General features: G+C 33.4%; 1 protein-coding gene and 1 long non-coding RNA gene across 4 annotated transcripts in view; one reads left to right on the forward strand and one right to left on the reverse strand.

Moving 5' to 3' along the window:
* The window catches only part of LOC143896677 (uncharacterized), a 98,954-nt gene that overhangs the window by 4,601 nt on the left and 75,564 nt on the right, over positions 1-18,789 (forward strand). The window contains exons 2-3 of one of the 3 annotated variants that reach the window (XM_077404659.1): positions 3,964-4,135; positions 18,296-18,392. In XM_077404659.1, coding sequence (XP_077260785.1) covers positions 18,310-18,392 — 83 coding nt within the window. In that variant the 5' untranslated portion in view covers positions 3,964-4,135; positions 18,296-18,309. The remainder of the gene's footprint in view (positions 1-3,963; positions 4,136-18,295; positions 18,393-18,789) is intronic. The other 2 variants (XM_077404660.1, XM_077404658.1) reach the window with 2 other exon arrangements.
* On the reverse strand, positions 751-6,455 carry LOC143896682 (uncharacterized). The gene is made up of 3 exons (XR_013256728.1): positions 6,380-6,455; positions 6,082-6,221; positions 751-794 (listed from the first exon to the last, which is right to left on the reverse strand). It is a non-coding gene; the product is annotated as an uncharacterized LOC143896682 (long non-coding RNA).

Here is an 18,789-nt window from a genome sequence, read left to right on the forward strand (position 1 = left end):
ATATATTTTAAATTTTATAAATATAAATGATCCCAAATACAAATAATACAAAAAAATAATAATAATTTTATGCAATTTGGATTAAATATTAAAATATATACATTAAAACGTTAAGAAATGTATAAGTGAAGAGTTACTTATTCCTTCTTTCTTGATTTTAAATTTTTGAATTTGAGGTAATATTATACATGGTTAAATTATTGTCGGCTGCAGTATGCAAAAGGCAATTAATATAGCAATTCCATGAAAAGAAATACAAATCACATCTTAATAAAATTAATGTTGTAAGAAACTTGTGTTTATTATGCTTGTTTCTCGGAATTATGCAAATGTTTTTGCACATATCTTGACCCCGAGCGCATTCTTTGTTAAATGTATTTAACGATTGTCTGACGAATCGTTGTATGCCCTAAATTGATACTGCCGATATACGGTTCGGAGCGACAGAGCGCGACCGTCGATCCGATAAAGCTCGCATCTTTCCACCATCACGCCAGTGAGCAAATCTTAAGTGCAAAATCACATTTTGTTCGTATTTTTATATCTCGACGATGGGCTCGTTATAATTCCGCAGGATATGAGCAAACGCGGTCCGCCGACCGTCATTGTTAGTCAAATCTTTGGAATTTATTACCTTGCTTCGGTGCCTTGCTCTAGGTCACTCTAGGACTAGGGCTAGGGCCTAGAAATTATGCACATTTTAGGCTGATTCTAAGGCGGCGACGCCTACTATATCCTCCCACGCAAAGCCGGCTCGCCAATCGCGCGTGTGACGTTTTGCCTCAGGAGCGTCCCTATATCAGAAATATTCCGTTAAACCATTTTCATTGAAACATTTTTTTCATTACCAATTAAACACTAAATTTTTATTATTATATCACTCTAATAATATAGTTGGGTAATAATGTAATAATTAGAGTTTTAATAATAGCTTTTCACATTATCCGTAAGATATTATTATCAATGTCTTTTCTTTTAAGTGGTTTTTTCAGTAGACTTATTCCCACTAAAAAATAATGAAGACGATCAAATATGTCACTCGACAGGAAAGCAAAATTCTATAAAAACATTGTATAAAAACAAACGAGGAATCAAAAGAAAGAAAAATAACTAATTTGCAAAAAAATATTAATTTAATCTTCTGAATCGTTTCTCTCCATAATTTTACTAATGATTATATATTTACAGAGACTTTAAGTTTTCGTCAGTGAGAATAACGATGCATCGCTCAAAGAACATTTTTAATCCAAACTGGTTGTTTTTCTTTCTTTTGGTCCTTTATTTGTTTTTTTTTTTATAATACCGTATACGATATATAGAATTTTGCTTTCCTACCGAGCCATATATTTGACCATCTTCTTTATTTTTTGTTAGTGGAATATGCCTATTGAAAAAAACCATTAAAAAAAAAGACATTAACGATAGTACCTCACGGATGATACAAAAACTATTGTTAAAATTTTAATTATTATAAATTATTGTCAACTATATTATTAGAATATGTATAACACGTTAATAATAAGAGCTGCAGTGTTTAATTAATTAAAACAATAATTTAACAAGAAAAATGTTTTAATGGCAGTATATTTTTGATATGGAAACACTCCTGACGCACGCAGTGTCGACGATTCAGTTAGCCGAGTTAGCGAACTTTGAGTGGCAGTGGGGGGGCATAGTTATAGGCGTCGCCTCAGAAATCGGCCTGAAATGTGCATTTAATTCTCAGCATTTTTAGGAAATTAATCGTAACGACGGACTTGTCGAAAAATCTCGAGTGTATTTGTCTAAATCGAGACGGTCGGATGGCGATCCGACGGACTCGAGACGTTGGAAATGAGCTCCGGCCCGATCGATACCAGACGTACTTCTATTAAGCACCCCCATTACATTGACAATCATATTAAATGTGTCTCACAATCACTGTCGGTTACTAACCGAATTATATGTTCTATTTACGTTTGTTATTAATTTCTCAAAAATTTTATAGTGAATAAAGTTATGCTAAAATCGTTCTACGAGAAAAATGCGTACAAATATATGTCTTATTAAATATTGTCTTAATTGCTTTATTAATGTCTTACCTTTTTTTAAAAAGAAAAAAGTAAGCATTTCCTTACTCTTTTGCCTAAAAAAATTTTAAATCTGTTTGTTCTGTGAAAGCGTATATATCTCGTGAAAAATATATTTTGCTCATTTATTATATGTATGAAAGTAGCTCTCTATTATGCGCACGTGTGTAAATATTTTTCATTTAGATCACATTTTTGAACTTTTTGATATACTTTTTTTCAAGTATTTTGTAAACAGTATGTTTCACAAGAAAAATTCATCTTTGTTGTACTTTTCATCAAGAGGGTTTAAAGTACGGCGTAACAATGCTCCGCTTTTGTACACATACCCTTCGTTCAAGAATATCGGCGCGATCGTTGAATGTCATTAGAACATCCATCGCGTGGTTTATCGTGCACGATAAGCCGGATAAGCGCTTACATTGTAGTTTCAAATTGATATGGTAAAGTCCGCAGTCATTACCGCACGATATAGAAAAATATGCAGGCATAATCGGGCGAGCGGCGAGCAACTACGTCAGGCGAGATCCGCGCCGGTAATAACGCAGTTCGACGTCTCGTAAATTCGATGGTGACTAATGGACAGGCGGCCGCGCAACGACGTCTCGTGTCATCATCGATCAGTGGGTTTATAACGGCTCATCCGCGCGTAACCGCGCATAGAGATCTAATAATCGTCACGTGATAACGCTATTCTACGAGGGAACAATGGCCCGCTTTCCTCGCATTCAGACATTTCAGACATTTCAGACCCCTGCACACGCGTTCGTGCGACACCAATCCCTCGGGTTTTTCTTCACATGTTCACCGTAGATTATTACATAAACGCCGCTTATCGTCTTCGTTAAAATGTCACGCTATATCCGTCCCGCTTGGTATTAATCGGTTTACCGCGGCGTTGGTTTAAGAACTCATTAATAATTGCGCCGACCGTAAATCATCCCCCAATTTCCGCTCGAAAAACACTTTTGTCCTAGGTCTGTGTCTTCCCGTTCTACATTTAGCGCTATACATTGTACTGTTTGATTTTCATTTGGCTAGACCTTTCTGAGTGTTGTTTGTCTAATATAGAAAATTGATTAAATGTTACTGGCTGGAGGTTTATATATAACAGACCTAACGGAGTACTTGATTACGTATATACTATTCAATTTGATAGAGAATTGCAATTGCTTTAGATTTTGAAACCTGCTTTATTAAAATTCAATTCGCAATATTACATTTTCGTATAAATTACGAATGTGTAATTATGTGTTTCATACGCGTGTCATTTCATTTGCTTCTTGAAGTTCTCAATTTTTTTAGCCTTAACAATTGTACTAACGATATTGCAATTGAATTTCTCAAAATTAAAAGTGTTCTTCGATCGCGATGGCGATCGCTGTTACATATTGATATCAATATTAGTATAGCGTTCGTTTCAGTGGTGTTAAATATTAATTTCCTGCGGTCCACACTAATAATGGTTTGCAATAGAAATTTCCATTGAAATTTACCCTATTGTACGCGCGCGAGTTTACTGGGTTTGAAACGCGGTGTCATAAAAACAAGACAATATCAAGTCCGAGCCAGCGGTAGCCGTGTGCGGAATATTGTTGAAACAGTAAATTTAACAGTAAATAATGCCTTCCACCTGAAGTTAGTCGCGTTCGGGTCAGATAATAACCGAACACATTGCGTCTAGCTATTTGTGCATCATGACTGTTGGTTCAACTGAAAATGTAGTAAATCTGTTGGTTAAACCAACGGTCATGATGCACAAATAGCTAGACGCGATGCGTTCAGTTATTATCTGACCCGAACGCGACTGACTTCAGGTGGAAGGCATTATTGACGTCGATTGTACATCGAAACAGAAACGCCTGAAAAACACTGTTCGTTTATCCTGACCCAGATAGCCGGCAGTCGCTGGCTCCGTCGTATTTATAGGAAGAATCTCAGTCCGGCCCTTTGGATCCGATTTGATTCCTCGCCGAGCGGATGGCGCGCAAAAGGCAACACGCTCGGATGACACGCTGCTTGGAATTTCAATAACAATCACTAACGACCAGTTAAGACAACTTCTGGCAAGTAATCCGATAGCGTTCTATTGATATCCGAGCTATAGCACTTTAGGACGTTGCACGAAATCGATTCCAGTTGTAGTTTACAGTATCCTAGAGATCATGAAGTTATTATGAGATTTTATGTTCCTTTTGACATTGCCTCTTTTGACGTTTGCGTGCTAGATTTTCGCGAGCTTGACTTCTAGATTACCACATGCAAATATTTATTCTTTTCAATCGCATCGTTGTTGCATTATAGTATATGATTGTATGTAATAATAATATAATCTATAATGTAGTAAATTTATGGTATAAATATTATATTAATTAATTATAATGTAAGAAAGAATGATGATGCTTGAAATGCTCGGTCGAGTAAAAAGTTAGGCCTGTGATTTTGCGAACGGAAGTTTAATTAAGCGACTTAATGGGAACGGCCACGATCAATTATAAGCCAAGGAAGAAAAATGAAACACCATTCGTCTTATACGGAAATTATGCGAGAGTTTTTCTCGGCTAAATGTGTTCGTTGAATAAAGGAGAAACATGGTAAACTTTTTATCGGCCGGGTTGATCGGTTTGCCCAGGTTGAGCCATGACGTGTCGGATTTACCGTACAAAAACAGACCGTGACGAATCATCACGAAACGATTGCGGCAAGCGCGCGGTGCGCAACGCGTACCGTATACCTATATACTTTGATTTTTATTAATGCCGGTCTGAACGGCGAATACGCGCGTGCAACAATGTTCGTTGACAATGAATTACCGATGATATCGTTAATTTCCCCGATTCTAATGTAATCGAAAAGTCCGCCACGGACCTCGCACATAAATCCAACGCGAGAACTATCGCCAGTTAATTTATTTCGATGACAATCGTAATACATCACGTTCTAAACACAAACCACTTTTCGCAGAACCATGGACGTCTACCGCGTGTCCATTTTCATCCGCGCAGATCAATTTCTGCAATAATTTTACTTCGACTTTTTATACTATATTTGCAGAGGACTGTTTATTTCCAAGACCGGTTGTGTTTCAAGCTAAGACAGTTCTCTTTCCCTATAAGGGCTATAAGGAAATGTTTATATTTTCTACTTAACCTTAGGAAATTGCAAACTTAGTGCAATTGTTAAATGTCAACATCCAGATAAAAGTACGGGTAAAAGTACATAAGAAATATTTATAATTATCTTGATTTCTTTGAAATAAATAATAGGAAATATAAGTAATTATTAGGTGAATTCAGTTTGCTTTGACAGAGGTATAAAAGATTTCCACATTTATTTGTGATGACGACAACGTGAAATAGACGTTTATGTAATGACGACAATTGACGTAAAGAACATTTCTCCATCTATAATTTTATCTTTCGTTCTTATCTCTAATTCTTCTTTTAACTGAAGAAAAGGATAAAATATAATTTATTTATTTTATCAGAGAGAGAGAGAGAGAGAGAAAGATTTAAAAATATTTAAAAACTAAAAATAATTGAATGTGTTAAAAGAAAACTGTTTATGATGTTTTACGGTAAAAGAAAATGAGAGAAAATGCTGTGATACGTTATGGACTTCAATATGAATAAAAATATATGAATAAAAATAGTGTTGTGACATTAGAGAGACAAGAAGTAGTTTTCAGCGGGCACCCAGTATGTCGAATGCATAATTTCGTCTTATTAGATTTGCGCGTTTATTAGTCCGTGACTTTTACAAATGGCAAACTTCGAACCGGAGTAGCAATTCTTCGCGTCAAGTAGCGATAATTAACGATCGCGAATGCTGAATCACCGCGGGGAGAGCGCAGAGCAGATATTTTAGAATCAGGATTCATGATATTAGACATTTCTTATACGAACATATGTCCGTTTGGGTTGCGCAACGGGATTGCCATTAGTCTTCATTAGAAACAGGATCGCGCGCATCTCGCGACGCATTTACGGACTAGACATAAATCTATCATTACCGTTGGTCACGCCGCGCTGCAACGGCGAAAACGCGCACTTCTTTGTAATGCATTGTGTGCGCGTCGGGTGTATCCTTTTCACATTGTTGACACACGTCTGCCGGCGATAATTTCGCACTGTCACGCGATGTCACCGTTACCTTGCAACATTATAGTTACGTCACACATACATATAATTATATTTAATTAATATAGTAGATCGCGAAACTAATTACTTGATTTTAGGAAATGTTTGATCAAAGGCGAATTAAAATTTGAAATATCTTGGTCTGTCGATCGCGATTGTTCGAATCGGTACCTATTCGTTCTCGGATCCATCGATTATTATTATCGTCGCTTCCGCTTTAAGGATCGCTCGTTAAACCCAAACTTCGACAAGAACTTTAGAATGAAATGTCATCCGAGAACTATCAGATTCTCTCGTTATTATTTAATATTCTCCATTCCGTGAGCTTTTCGCGTCGCCTCCGACGATAAAGCGGGGATCGTTCATATATTATCAGGCATCGTGTGGCGTCACCAGCGACTTCTAAAGTGGTCGTACATAGTTAATTAGTAGAAGAATGTTCGCCGATTAAAACTAGGTCACGCGACTGACGTCCATCTCCATGCCTGACCGGGTGATGATTAGTTATTCTTAGCTCCCGGAGAGGTGTGAGAGAGGGCCGCCGCAAATTGCAGAGGTGCATTGTTGACATCATCCCGCATTCTCGCGTTGTTCACGTGAATGAACGTTATTGCGTCTCGTCGGCCTGCTCGACAGCGAGAAGTTCAAGGGCATCGATCCGATCGTTTTTAATGTTCACGCTAATCGATTAATCGCTTTCGCCGTCAAAACGATAAATGTCTTACAAGTTGAATTATTTTGTTTCTTATACTTTCTTCTTTCTTGAACCTTAATTATCGTAAATTACGGTGATATTGAAGGTATTTTTTGCGAGTTAGATCTCTTATTTGCGTATATATACATTAAATGCGTAATAAGTATTTTATTATTTCTGGCTGTTCCGTTTATTTTATTTTAAGCAGGGTTGTTTCGGGGTATCAAATCCTCGCATCTTCTATACTTAAATCTGCACATCAACCAGCCCGAATTTTTTTTCCCTGTGGCAGACGCACCTGCCGCAGGTGCAGGTTTCCCGCTAATGAAATGACGTACGTTGTAGGGCAATGGCCAGAGTGCGAGCCGAGTAATCTCACATTTAGGCCAGTTACGATGATTCGTTTATTAAGGATATTTTGCAGCATCCATCTATGTTGCATAGATATTAATTAACAAAAATTTTAGTTATTGTTGAATTATTATTCTATAAAAAAAACTAAAAATTTAAAAAATTACAATAAATATGACAAGCATTGTTTTCTAAAAGTAGCATATTGAAAATAGCATGAGTAACAAGCAAAATTATATTGCGATTAAATTAAAAAAAAAAAAAAAAAAAAAAGATATATAAAACGAATTTGAAGTTGACATTTGGAGGAATATTGTATGATCTCGAGCATCATAGTGACGTATCGAATTCTATATAGAGAGCAGTTAATTTAAAAATACATCGTTGTATTACGTATGAGTTTTTGGGAACAGCAATTTTGAAAGACAAAAGTAAAATGGCGTAAAGTGTACAAGTCCGTAAAAGCATGATAATACATTCGACTTGTATACTATGATATAAGTTGCATAAACAATGTTCGCTTAATTAACCCTAATTGTATAGTATTTTAGGTAAGATACATTGTGTTTGCGGTACCGCGTGAGCGCTATTATGCGGAGGTCTTCTATCTTATCGTCCGCGTAAAATAAGTGTTGCTCGCAAGCGCGTCGCGTCCTCGACGGAAAAAGTCGAGCCCGCGGAAGATTTCATGCTTATCGCATAAAAAGCGGGTATGCAACTGCGCAGCGATATCTGCCGCTCGCTATATTTCTGCTAATAGAAAGAGAGAGGATATATGTATATACGAAGTACAAAGTTATCGTCGATATTGACGCGTTTCGCACACGGATTGCGAAGGTCGGAAGAACGCGATCGTGTGTGTGTGTGTATACGACTGCTTTTTCAAATTTCCGATAATCATTATTTACCGGATGCTTATGATCAGAGACTCACGCGTACGAATGCCGAACATCACAACTTTCATTCGTGAACTATTTAATATCAACACTATCAGTGCAGCTATTCTATAAATAAACCGTATACGTAATTTCTTGATTACTAAATGTCTCTCTCAGATTATATACTTTTTATTTTAATATATTATTGCACTTTTTTAAAAAGAGCAATATTGATACGTTGTTTGTTAAATATTAACTTTAAATTTAATATACGATAATCTTTTTTGCATTATTTTAAAACTCTTAAGATTTTCGATGTAACAAGCTGGAAATTGCTTTTTTCTACGTATTACGAAATATTTTTTACTGAAAATAATACATTCTAATTACGTAATGACAAAAATAAAAATAATGGGCTAATACTATACTTACGCGTTACTTCTGTATAATAGTAACTTATACGATAATTCATTCCGCGTAAACGAGTGAATTATCGTTAAGTTTACTACAGAAGTAACGCTCGCGTAAACGTAGTATATATATATAAAGTATATATATATATATATATATATATACAGTTGCAAAATTAAATTAAAATAAAATTACTATTTACAGTTTAAGAATAAATCTTTTGTATTAACCGATAGCCGTATATTTTATATACGAACGCGAATACGAACTGTTATATACGATTTAATTTCATCATTATAAAAAAGTTAATTGGAATAATGTGATATTTAAAGATTACAATAGTTCTTTTTAAAAGTAAAAGCTCTTGCTTGTTTTTTTTTTTTATCGATAGAGACACAAAGTAACGATACTTTATCCGATATTGTAACTTTAACACATGAACTTTCGCTTACCTTTTAACGCTCCGTTTAATTCGCGAGCATGTGCTCAACGTCACGCAGAAGGGATTTGCAACTATTTAATCGGTGGAATCGGTCACATGTGTATAATGCATGGTCGTCCGTGTATTTTATTAAAACGTTATTGCCCTACCCAGTATATCAATATATACCGGAGCGAGCAAACACACGAGACTATAAAGCAAACAATTCGGTACATTTTGATGGCAGAATATAAAAATGATATAATTGTAAAGTAAAAACATTGATAAAAACACAAAATTATATCGTAAAAATTATGCATTGCATCAATTATTGCAAAAAAAATTATTTTTAAAAAAATTTTTGTACATGTGTAGATATGTGCGTGCATGTACAATATATACACGTATAGATTTTTATATATTTTATTGATCAATTATATACCTATATATGATTATCGCATCTAAATTATATTTATTAATTTAACATTTAAATAACTTGTTTTTGCATTTGTAGTGTAAAAAAATCATTTTTCTATTATCTTTTATTTTGTTTAAAAAATTTTTTATAATTTAAAATCTAAATTTTTTTTTAAATATATTGTGAATTGAGGGATATATAAGTGGATCTTTAAAGTCGCGAATGGATGAACAATATCTTTAGTATTATGATTTCAAACGGATTTTAATATAATTAAATTTTTATTTGAAGTGTTATATTTTGAGTTATATTTAGTATTATAAATAAAACCATTAGACTTAAATTAGTTTTATTGTTAAATTGATTATTGTCCAGATGTAATTCAAAGAAGCGTTCAATTAAATTTTATATAAAGAAAACGTGATTGCAGAAAAATATAATCAATATCTACGAAAATGCGAATTTCCTGGAATAGATAGAACTTCCGGGGAATAGTATTATATGAGAAATCGAAAAAACTTTTGGATAAAGTAAAGTTGTATCGCTATAACGCAACCAACATATTTTTTAAAGATACATGTGCGAAAATACATCTATATTTGTTCACATCCGCTTAAAAGAAAGAGAAAGTGAGACTCACATCAGAATCATTTCCTCTGTTCTCGATAAACCAGGAACAGTATTGGCGCAAGAAATGTTGGTCATCGGTAATATCAAGTTTACTATTACATTGCTATCCTCAATCTTTCTGCCTGACAAGGACTCGTCGACAAGTATAATTTGATGAAACTGATATTGTCCACCACATTAGAATTAATTTATTTGCGTAATATGTCATGCACATTAATAAGTCGCTAATATCGTTCATATCATGAGCTCGTCCAATAAGCTCTCGTTATACTCGGTGATATGAAGATATACGTGACTCCTATATCTACTATGTTCAGTTGCATTAGGTCATCGCATGCCCTGGTTTAATGTTATGGATTGTTATTGCCATATATGTCAATACAACACGCAAACAGCCAATAAAATAATGCTGATTATTTATAATCATGCATCTTGAGTATCATATAACGTTAATTTTCTCAATGAAAATTTACATGTGTTATAATGTAGTTCAACGTATTAAAATATACATAATTTGATTACGTCAGATTCTTATTATTCTGATGTAGTCTATATCCATTGATTGAAATATTAAAAAATCTTATGCCTTTTAAATTGTAATTATTACGCTACTTATCAATTGTTATCGTGAATAAAAGTTGCTATATATAATTGGTTGAATTTTTATTAAATAGAGGTTTATCATTTTCTGTTTTTAATTATATAAACATGAAAGAACACACACACACACACACACAAGCGATATAGTCATCCGATCGCGAAATATTATTGTCTAGAAATATAAGTACCTACTTGTTTAAGTCACGCGCGAGTATAGTTTTTACGAACGTATCACGAGAGATCACTTTATATACATATATCCGATAGACTCTCATTTTCCGTGGGTGGCCGTTGAACTCGATACACGTTCTACGAACTGAAGCGTATCTACGGAGAATCCGTGTATTTCAAAGCGCGGAGGGAGATGCACATGTAAAATGTATGCGTCATCAGCCATTTTATATACGAGAAAATGTGTGTACTTGATTCGTGAGATATATTCTCATTTATAGTTGCATCTTTAAGAACATCCCCACACTTCTACGTGGCATAGTTGTACGATGAAATATCAATAAAACCGGAATCGGTTGCGAGATGTTGCTAAAGCTTTGCATGTAAGCTAACAAAGCGCATTTACGTGCGCTTTCCATGACATTGGATATTATGACATGTGTGTGACGACAATATGACCGTGTTGGTTACAGTGACAGGACATTGTTGTGGCATTCAATCTCTGCGTAGACATCATGTGTCATGAAAGCGCGTGTCTGCAAATATGACATAATGTGAAATTGGTCTTAATATCGAGCATACAGTGCAGAATTTATTACTTGCTCTCAAGCATATGTTCATATAAACAGTGTGTAAGGCCATTCACGTATCTCTGCAAGAATCTGTATACAGCAAATGTCATATAATGGTCACATAATCGTCACATGATAAACCAAAAAGAATATTGTTATTCGAAAATGTTCAATATTAGTTCCTACAAAACTTTATTTTAAAAATCAGTAATTTATTAATTAAAGAATTTTATTACATTAGTGATTAGTGGACATCGGATTTTTTACGCAGATTGATGAAAAAGAGCAATTAATAACTATAAGATTACGTTATTTATAACGTCCAACATATTTATATACCTAACATATGTTGCAGTATAAAAAATGTTGGATATTATAAATGACATAATCTTAGTTATTAATTGTTTCTTTCCACCAATCTGCATATAAAAAAACCGATGTCTAGTGATTAGTTTATTACATTAGTGATTTAATTAACAAAGATGTTTTTTTTATTCTGTTTATTGTTCCACATTATATGACTGTATCGTGTTATTATCTTCTTGGGATCAATACGTCGAATTAGGACTATTGTATGTTCAGACATAAAATGATTATTCTGTTTGTAAGTCGCAAGGTGACATTTATTGTTCTAATTTTAATTGCGGGTGGCATTTATATCACGTTTATATATATATATATATATATATATATATATATATATATATATATTAGAGAAAATATATTTAATAATTAAGTTTAGTTAAACGTTTAACGAATGAGTATAGGCTGTCTTAAATACATATCGTATAGTGTTCCATAGTAAGCCAAGCCACGTGTGCCTTCTGTCCCGTGTTTCAGGGGCAGAGGACTCCGACTCCTATTTTACCCATCAGATACAGTCTCTTACTCTCATGCTGCGGCCGTAATGTATATGTAGTGTCTCGAAGATATCTATAAAGTCCTCTTGAAACATGATTACGCTTCCAAGAAAGAACACGCGTTCAAAGATTAAAAAATAATTTGCATGGTTCGCCATTCTCATACCGTTTGTGCAAACATATTATGACGTTATTGTTACACATATAATATAACAATATTCCGTATCATGAATTTAGGATGGTAGCATTAGCTTTCTGAAAGTAGTTTTCCGAACTTAAATGAGTTTTTAACGATTTAAATCGTTCGATATCGGTTACTTGTTTAAAGAGATCTGGTCTGTAAATCGCAAGGTGACATTTATTGTTCTAATTTTAGTATTGTCATTGATATTCAAAGTGTTGAAAATTTTAAAACATTAATATTTTAAACTTGCCGATAGCGCAATTAGTTTTCTCGCGGCGGAACCGTAAATTTTGTGCAGTGTTTACGATGTCAGTGTCTGTCAGTGTCCGATATACCGTCGCCGCGTTCTTTAAACATCAATGGTATTAGCGTTGAAAAGTTAAAGTGTCAAGGTTTAGCGTACAGATAAAAATGTAGACAGAAGAAAGTAGACGAGTGTGGTAGCGAAACCAAATTGGTTCGAGAGCGCCATCGAATCGAGAAAGAGAGAGGAGTCGGTAGCAACGGGTGGTCGCGCGTGTGCATCGAGACGAACGAGTTTCGTCGTCTCTGATGACCGACGTGTCGAACGTGTTCCCGACCGGGAAAACAACAACCCGCGACCGGGAATACACGGGGTTTACTCCCTCGTGCACCTGCGTCCCACGCACTCCTCTCATAAAATTCACCGTGCAACGTTGTGTGGTTTAACCCTCGCGACAATTCCCGAAAATCAGCCCGCCTGGGATGAACAAAAGAAGTCTAGCGTCTAGACGACTGGATATTATGACGTGAAGCGACAAGGAGGGTTTCGTTATTGTCTTCCTTCTTCTCCCTTTTCTCCTGACCGTTCGACATTTGCATTTTCGTCGCGCAAAATTCGGCGGTTTAATTAGTGCTCTTTTAATGTTCGGCTTGTTTTTATTAGTCTTGTATACATATACATTATATAATTTCTAACTACTAAGGAAGATAGGAATTCTTTTTTTATGCAGCATTACGCGACGCTGAGATATAAACTTATATTTTATAAAATAGACGAATCTAAGTGAGCTCTCAATGAATGGGAAAATATTATAGCCCGAATATATATCTCTGAGGTTTGTTTAAAATATTATAATAATATTCTGACAGCAAAAGTTATGGGAATGTGATACGAATTTAATTATGATAAAGATTCAAATTTACCAGTTGTGTATTTCGTAAAAAAAGAATGATGATTATACATTCTTTTAAGGTTATTCTCTTTTTAATCATTTTAAATGGTAATTTTTTTTAGTTAGAAGAACAAATTGTAAATAATAAAAGAGAAAACTATATAAAAAAATAAATATGGATATATGGAATAAGGTAAACATTTGTATCACATACACACACATACACACAATGATTTGCACGAATATTTATATAAACAAGTAGAAACTTGCACATTGTTTCCTCGTAGTTTTTAATTGTGCAAGTAGAAACTTGCACATTGCTTCCTCATAGTTCCTAAGTGTGCAAGTTTTTATTTTATTCGAGGTATAATTATCGGTATTTATTTGTTTTGGCTTCCTCATAGAGGAAGCTTTGTTAGCAAAGGTTCTGATTTCACACTTAACTCTTTTGGGGACTGCGTAAATAATTATATACATTCACTAAAAAATACTAAAAATACTTGTCCACTTAAAAACTAAAATAATACTTTATCGATAAAAAAAATCAGTCCGATATTATAAATATTTGAGATAGCGATTTATTTTTAATTCTATTATATTTTCCAGTCTTTTTTCTACCCCTATTTCATATATAATTGGTTAAAATTTGGTTGATCAGATCAAGTTTTATAAAGCTTCTATGTATGTACAAATTCTTCGAAATTTCAAATGTGTGTAATACGAGATCTGATCAATCAAATTTTAATGAATTATATATGAAATAGGGGTAGAAAAAACTGAAAAATATAATAGAGTTAAAAATAGATCGCTATCTCAAATATTGAGAAAGCGGCAGCGTAAAACACATTTTTCAAAAAAAGGAAAATCTGCATAAAATCTATACCGTTTTATGGATTTTAATAAAATTTGAGGAGGACATACTTTCTATGATACTCTATTTGTGTGCCAAATTTCAACCCGGTATCTAAAAAATTGTAGAAGTAGATGCGTGTACAAAAAATCCGTACACACACACACACACACACACATACATACATACTTCCGGACATTTTTTACTAATACGATTTTTCGACATTTTAGAACATTCTAAACCTATTTCCATCAAAATCTCGAAAAAAAATTTTTTCACCATTACAAAGCTTCCTCTATGAGGAAGCAACAGAATTACAGGTAAAAAATATATGATTGTTTTTACGAGATATTTTCGAGATTGATTTACGGAAGCTCTTTTAATATCAGACGATACAAGCGCAAGCTACTATATAATATTTGGCCTGGACTCTGGATTCTAAATGTCTAGAATTGAGTGCATCATACGTATGTTACCTCTGGTCGTCTTATCAACGCTGTCGTATACTGCAGTATACTGCGTATGCAGCAGAACTTAGTGATAGTAATGCAATGTCAACGACCTGATATATCTACGCGGATCTACCTGACACCAGTTTCTAGATATAGTCACTTATTCGTCATTCATCTATATCTGAGAAACTCAGAACAAAGATTTGAGAGAGAGAGAGAGAGAGAGAGAGAGAGAGAGAGAGAGAGAGAGAGATTCAAATATTTTGATGACATACTTTACTGCATTATTAACATTATTATACATGATTTACGTAAATAATATATTCTCAACTATGTTATGCAGACGTTTGCATTGTTTGCAAAGCTGTTTGATTCTCGAGAATTTTCGTTTCAAATTTGATTCAAAGTGTTATATAGTGACATCTTCTTGAATAATCGAACATTTTTTTAAACGATTTGCATTAATCATTTTTTTTCTTATTAATATGGAGAACCTAATGTAATAATGTAAAAAGATTTTATCTTTTTTTCTGTCTCTTTTTTCTCTCTTTCTTTCTCTCCGTTGTGAGCATCAATATAAATTACTTTTAATTATTTTATTAAGGAGAATAGCAAAATTAATTTTACAGTATTTTTCTCACTATATTTTAATCTTAAAGGTAAACAGTTTTTATTGATGCACACTTTGAAAGTTATACGTGAGAGTAATGCATGACACTGGGGGTAATTTCATTATTCCGCTTGTTTAATTAAGTACAATGTGGCAGAAATATTTTATTGAAGAGCGTCTCTTTATTCTCTTTATTCATAAATACAAATTAAGTTTTATTTTACACAAGAGAAAATGCTGTTGTCAGAAGTGACTGCTGTTTTCTCAAGACGATAAAAGACAAATAATACAATATTGATCTCGTGCTGCAATAAATATTTAACATTGTTTCGTTGCTTTTATTTAACTAAAAAATGTGATCGAAATTTGCTCGGATTTTATGAAATAATTATTCCAGTTTGTTTATAAAAATAACCTTTTTTTTATCTCGTTACACATTACGCATATTTACTTTTGGAAATATGTATTTTATGTACTTTTACATATCATGAATTGGTTAGCTAAATCTTCTTGAAAAATGCATCTAAATGTTCTCTTAAAGGCTCGATCGCTTAATCGATCCTTCAATTCTCTCCGCAAATATCAAACATTTCAAAACCTCGATATGACGGAGCTCATCAATCCAACAGAATTACTACAGCATCGCAATGATGGCTGCTGCTGCTGCTGAAAACGCGGATCTCTCGCGTGCGGTACGCTCGAGATCACGTACACGCTATAATTTGTATAGTTGCGTGACCATGAACAAAGACTACCCTTGATCCTAGGCAGCGCCGCGCGATTGTCACGAATTAGCGCTGTTATCAATGCACCCGAGACCGTTCTGCACGGCGTGGTTTATCTGCGGTCTGAAACGTTTTGATTATTTCGTCGGTTCGCCGTTCGCTGAATGTCGGTCAACTCGGCATCGGGCCGGCGTTTTGTGCGCTGCGACAAATCGCAAATTCTCGCGTTCACGCTCGCGCGCGCCCGTAGAGCAACGAAGCGCGATCAACGATAAATTCTGCTAGTCAGAACTAACGAATTTGTGAAGTTCATTCTGGGCGTGAGATTATATCCAAGGTGAAAGTCAATAGCTCGGACCTGGCGAGTTTTTAATATTTTAACGCGCGTTTGATTCGTCATTTATTTCGATATAGTAAAATTAATCGGATATCCTAACTTGTTAAAATAGATATATGTACATACAAAATGCAATCTAGGAACTTCTAGTGTACTTTTTATTTACGTAATTTTTGTTTACTTTATATAAAACAATTATATTCTATAAATTTGTAAGTATAAAATAATCGATTAAGGCTTGACGCAATTTATTTTTAACTAAAGAATATATTTTAAATAACAAAAGAGAAAAAATAAAGATATGAAAACGAATATAGATATATATATAGAATAAGGTAAAAGATATCATCAATTAATATGGAAGTAGTAAATAATGAGTAGTACACGTTGAGAGAGAAATTGCTGCGTATACTTCCCTGTTTTGTTCGTTTCTCACTTAAAAAAAAAAGGTTCTATTTTTACATCTTTATCCTTTATCTATTATATTCACATATTTATACAACAAGGTTTTGATAAATATGTAAAAGACCTTAATTGTTCTAAAATTGGATCTACGCAACTTATAAAACAAACATATTTGAATAACATTTAAATGACACTAGAATTGTCAATAAATAATTGATGGAACTGTGATATGACGTTCACATTTACGTGCTATATTTTACGTGCATATAATTACGATTAAAATATCTCAATATCATTTGATCAATCACCGAAAATCTCTCTTATGCGCTCTTCTTCTGGTATATTATCTAACAACCCTACTATATATTGAAAACCAATTTAAAGCTATACGCATCATGATTGATCAGTTATATTATATCATTCGGCTGATGATGATATATTTAACGTTTATGCATCGACTCCTTGGATTATATATATATATATATATATATATATATATAGAATATATAGAATATTATATATATAAATATTCTAATACTTATACATATATATATATATGTATAATATATATATATATATATATATATATATATATATTATTTTCTCTCTCCTTTTCTTTCTTCAATGCTTGAGGAATCAATCAGTTTTACTTATCCTTCTACAGCGCCAATTCAATTGTATCGCGTGTGTGAAAAAAATCAGGAATTCATCAAATAAACGTTTAAAATCTACGCTTAAATAAGTATTTTGCAAATGAACTTTGCTTTATTTTCTCCAATAGCAACCGTTTAAATATAGAAAACCTTGAATTCTTTGCGCGATTTATTCATTGTAGAATGAAGTTACGCATTGCGACAAAACTGTGTAACTTTGCACTGTAATAAAAAAATTTATTGTAAAGTGATTATGGACTAATAAACGAGCAAAAAATAGATGTTACAAAATTAAATTAATATTAACTTCATATACTTTAAAATTGAACGTTTCAACTACACCGACATTTTATCAGCCAAATGAAATTTATAGAATAAACACATTTATAGAATTGTCAAATATAACAAATATATTTCTCAATTTACGCTTTATTTTTGAAACTTTTTTTGTTATGGGTACAAGTATCTTGCATTGCAATATGCTTGTGCCATATATGTATATCTTGCAATGCAGTATAGGCATCTTAATATTTAAAAATCGCTCGTGCAAAATATGAAAAGGAGATTGAATTAATACGATATAAATTGAGTTAGATACTCTTATAACTCAGTCTCTGTGAAATGTAATTACTCGTATACGAAGGTTGAGTTATTACATTTCGCGCGCTTACACGATCTTATCAATAATGTAGCAGTTCTAAACTAACAAAGCATCGTCTTGATGTGCAGAAAAGGTCTAAAAGATGAAGGATGACGTGGACGAAGATGACTCCGGCATGTCCTCTTCGGGTAGCACGTCCGTGCCTGAAAACACCATTTCATATGGGTAAGTCAAGATTGTTGTACTTTAGATTGGCATGCATAATAATATCTTCTTATGATATAATTTCTTCTCCATATGTATGCGATAAGTGTAATACTCGTGATAGGAATACATTTTAAATTTTATTTCTTCCATTAGAACATTATATGTTAATTGTTATTACAGATTATTAAATTGTTAAATGAGATATAGATTTTTATTAGTCGCCTAAATAGTATTTATGAATCTTTCTTAATTTAAATGTACATGAATGTAATAATTGAATATTTTACGTATCGGAAAGAAATCGTTTTACGATGATACGCTCCTTTAGTACAAATATAATATATACGATACTATTCGCTAAGCTTACAGCGTGAGGAGAAAAGACTTGATAAAATTAATCAAATGACCACATGGT

This window comes from Temnothorax americanus, unplaced genomic scaffold, assembly GCF_048541705.1.
Source record: "Temnothorax americanus isolate GAGA-0224 unplaced genomic scaffold, ASM4854170v1 Scaffold19, whole genome shotgun sequence".
Lineage (NCBI taxonomy): Eukaryota > Metazoa > Arthropoda > Insecta > Hymenoptera > Formicidae > Temnothorax > Temnothorax americanus.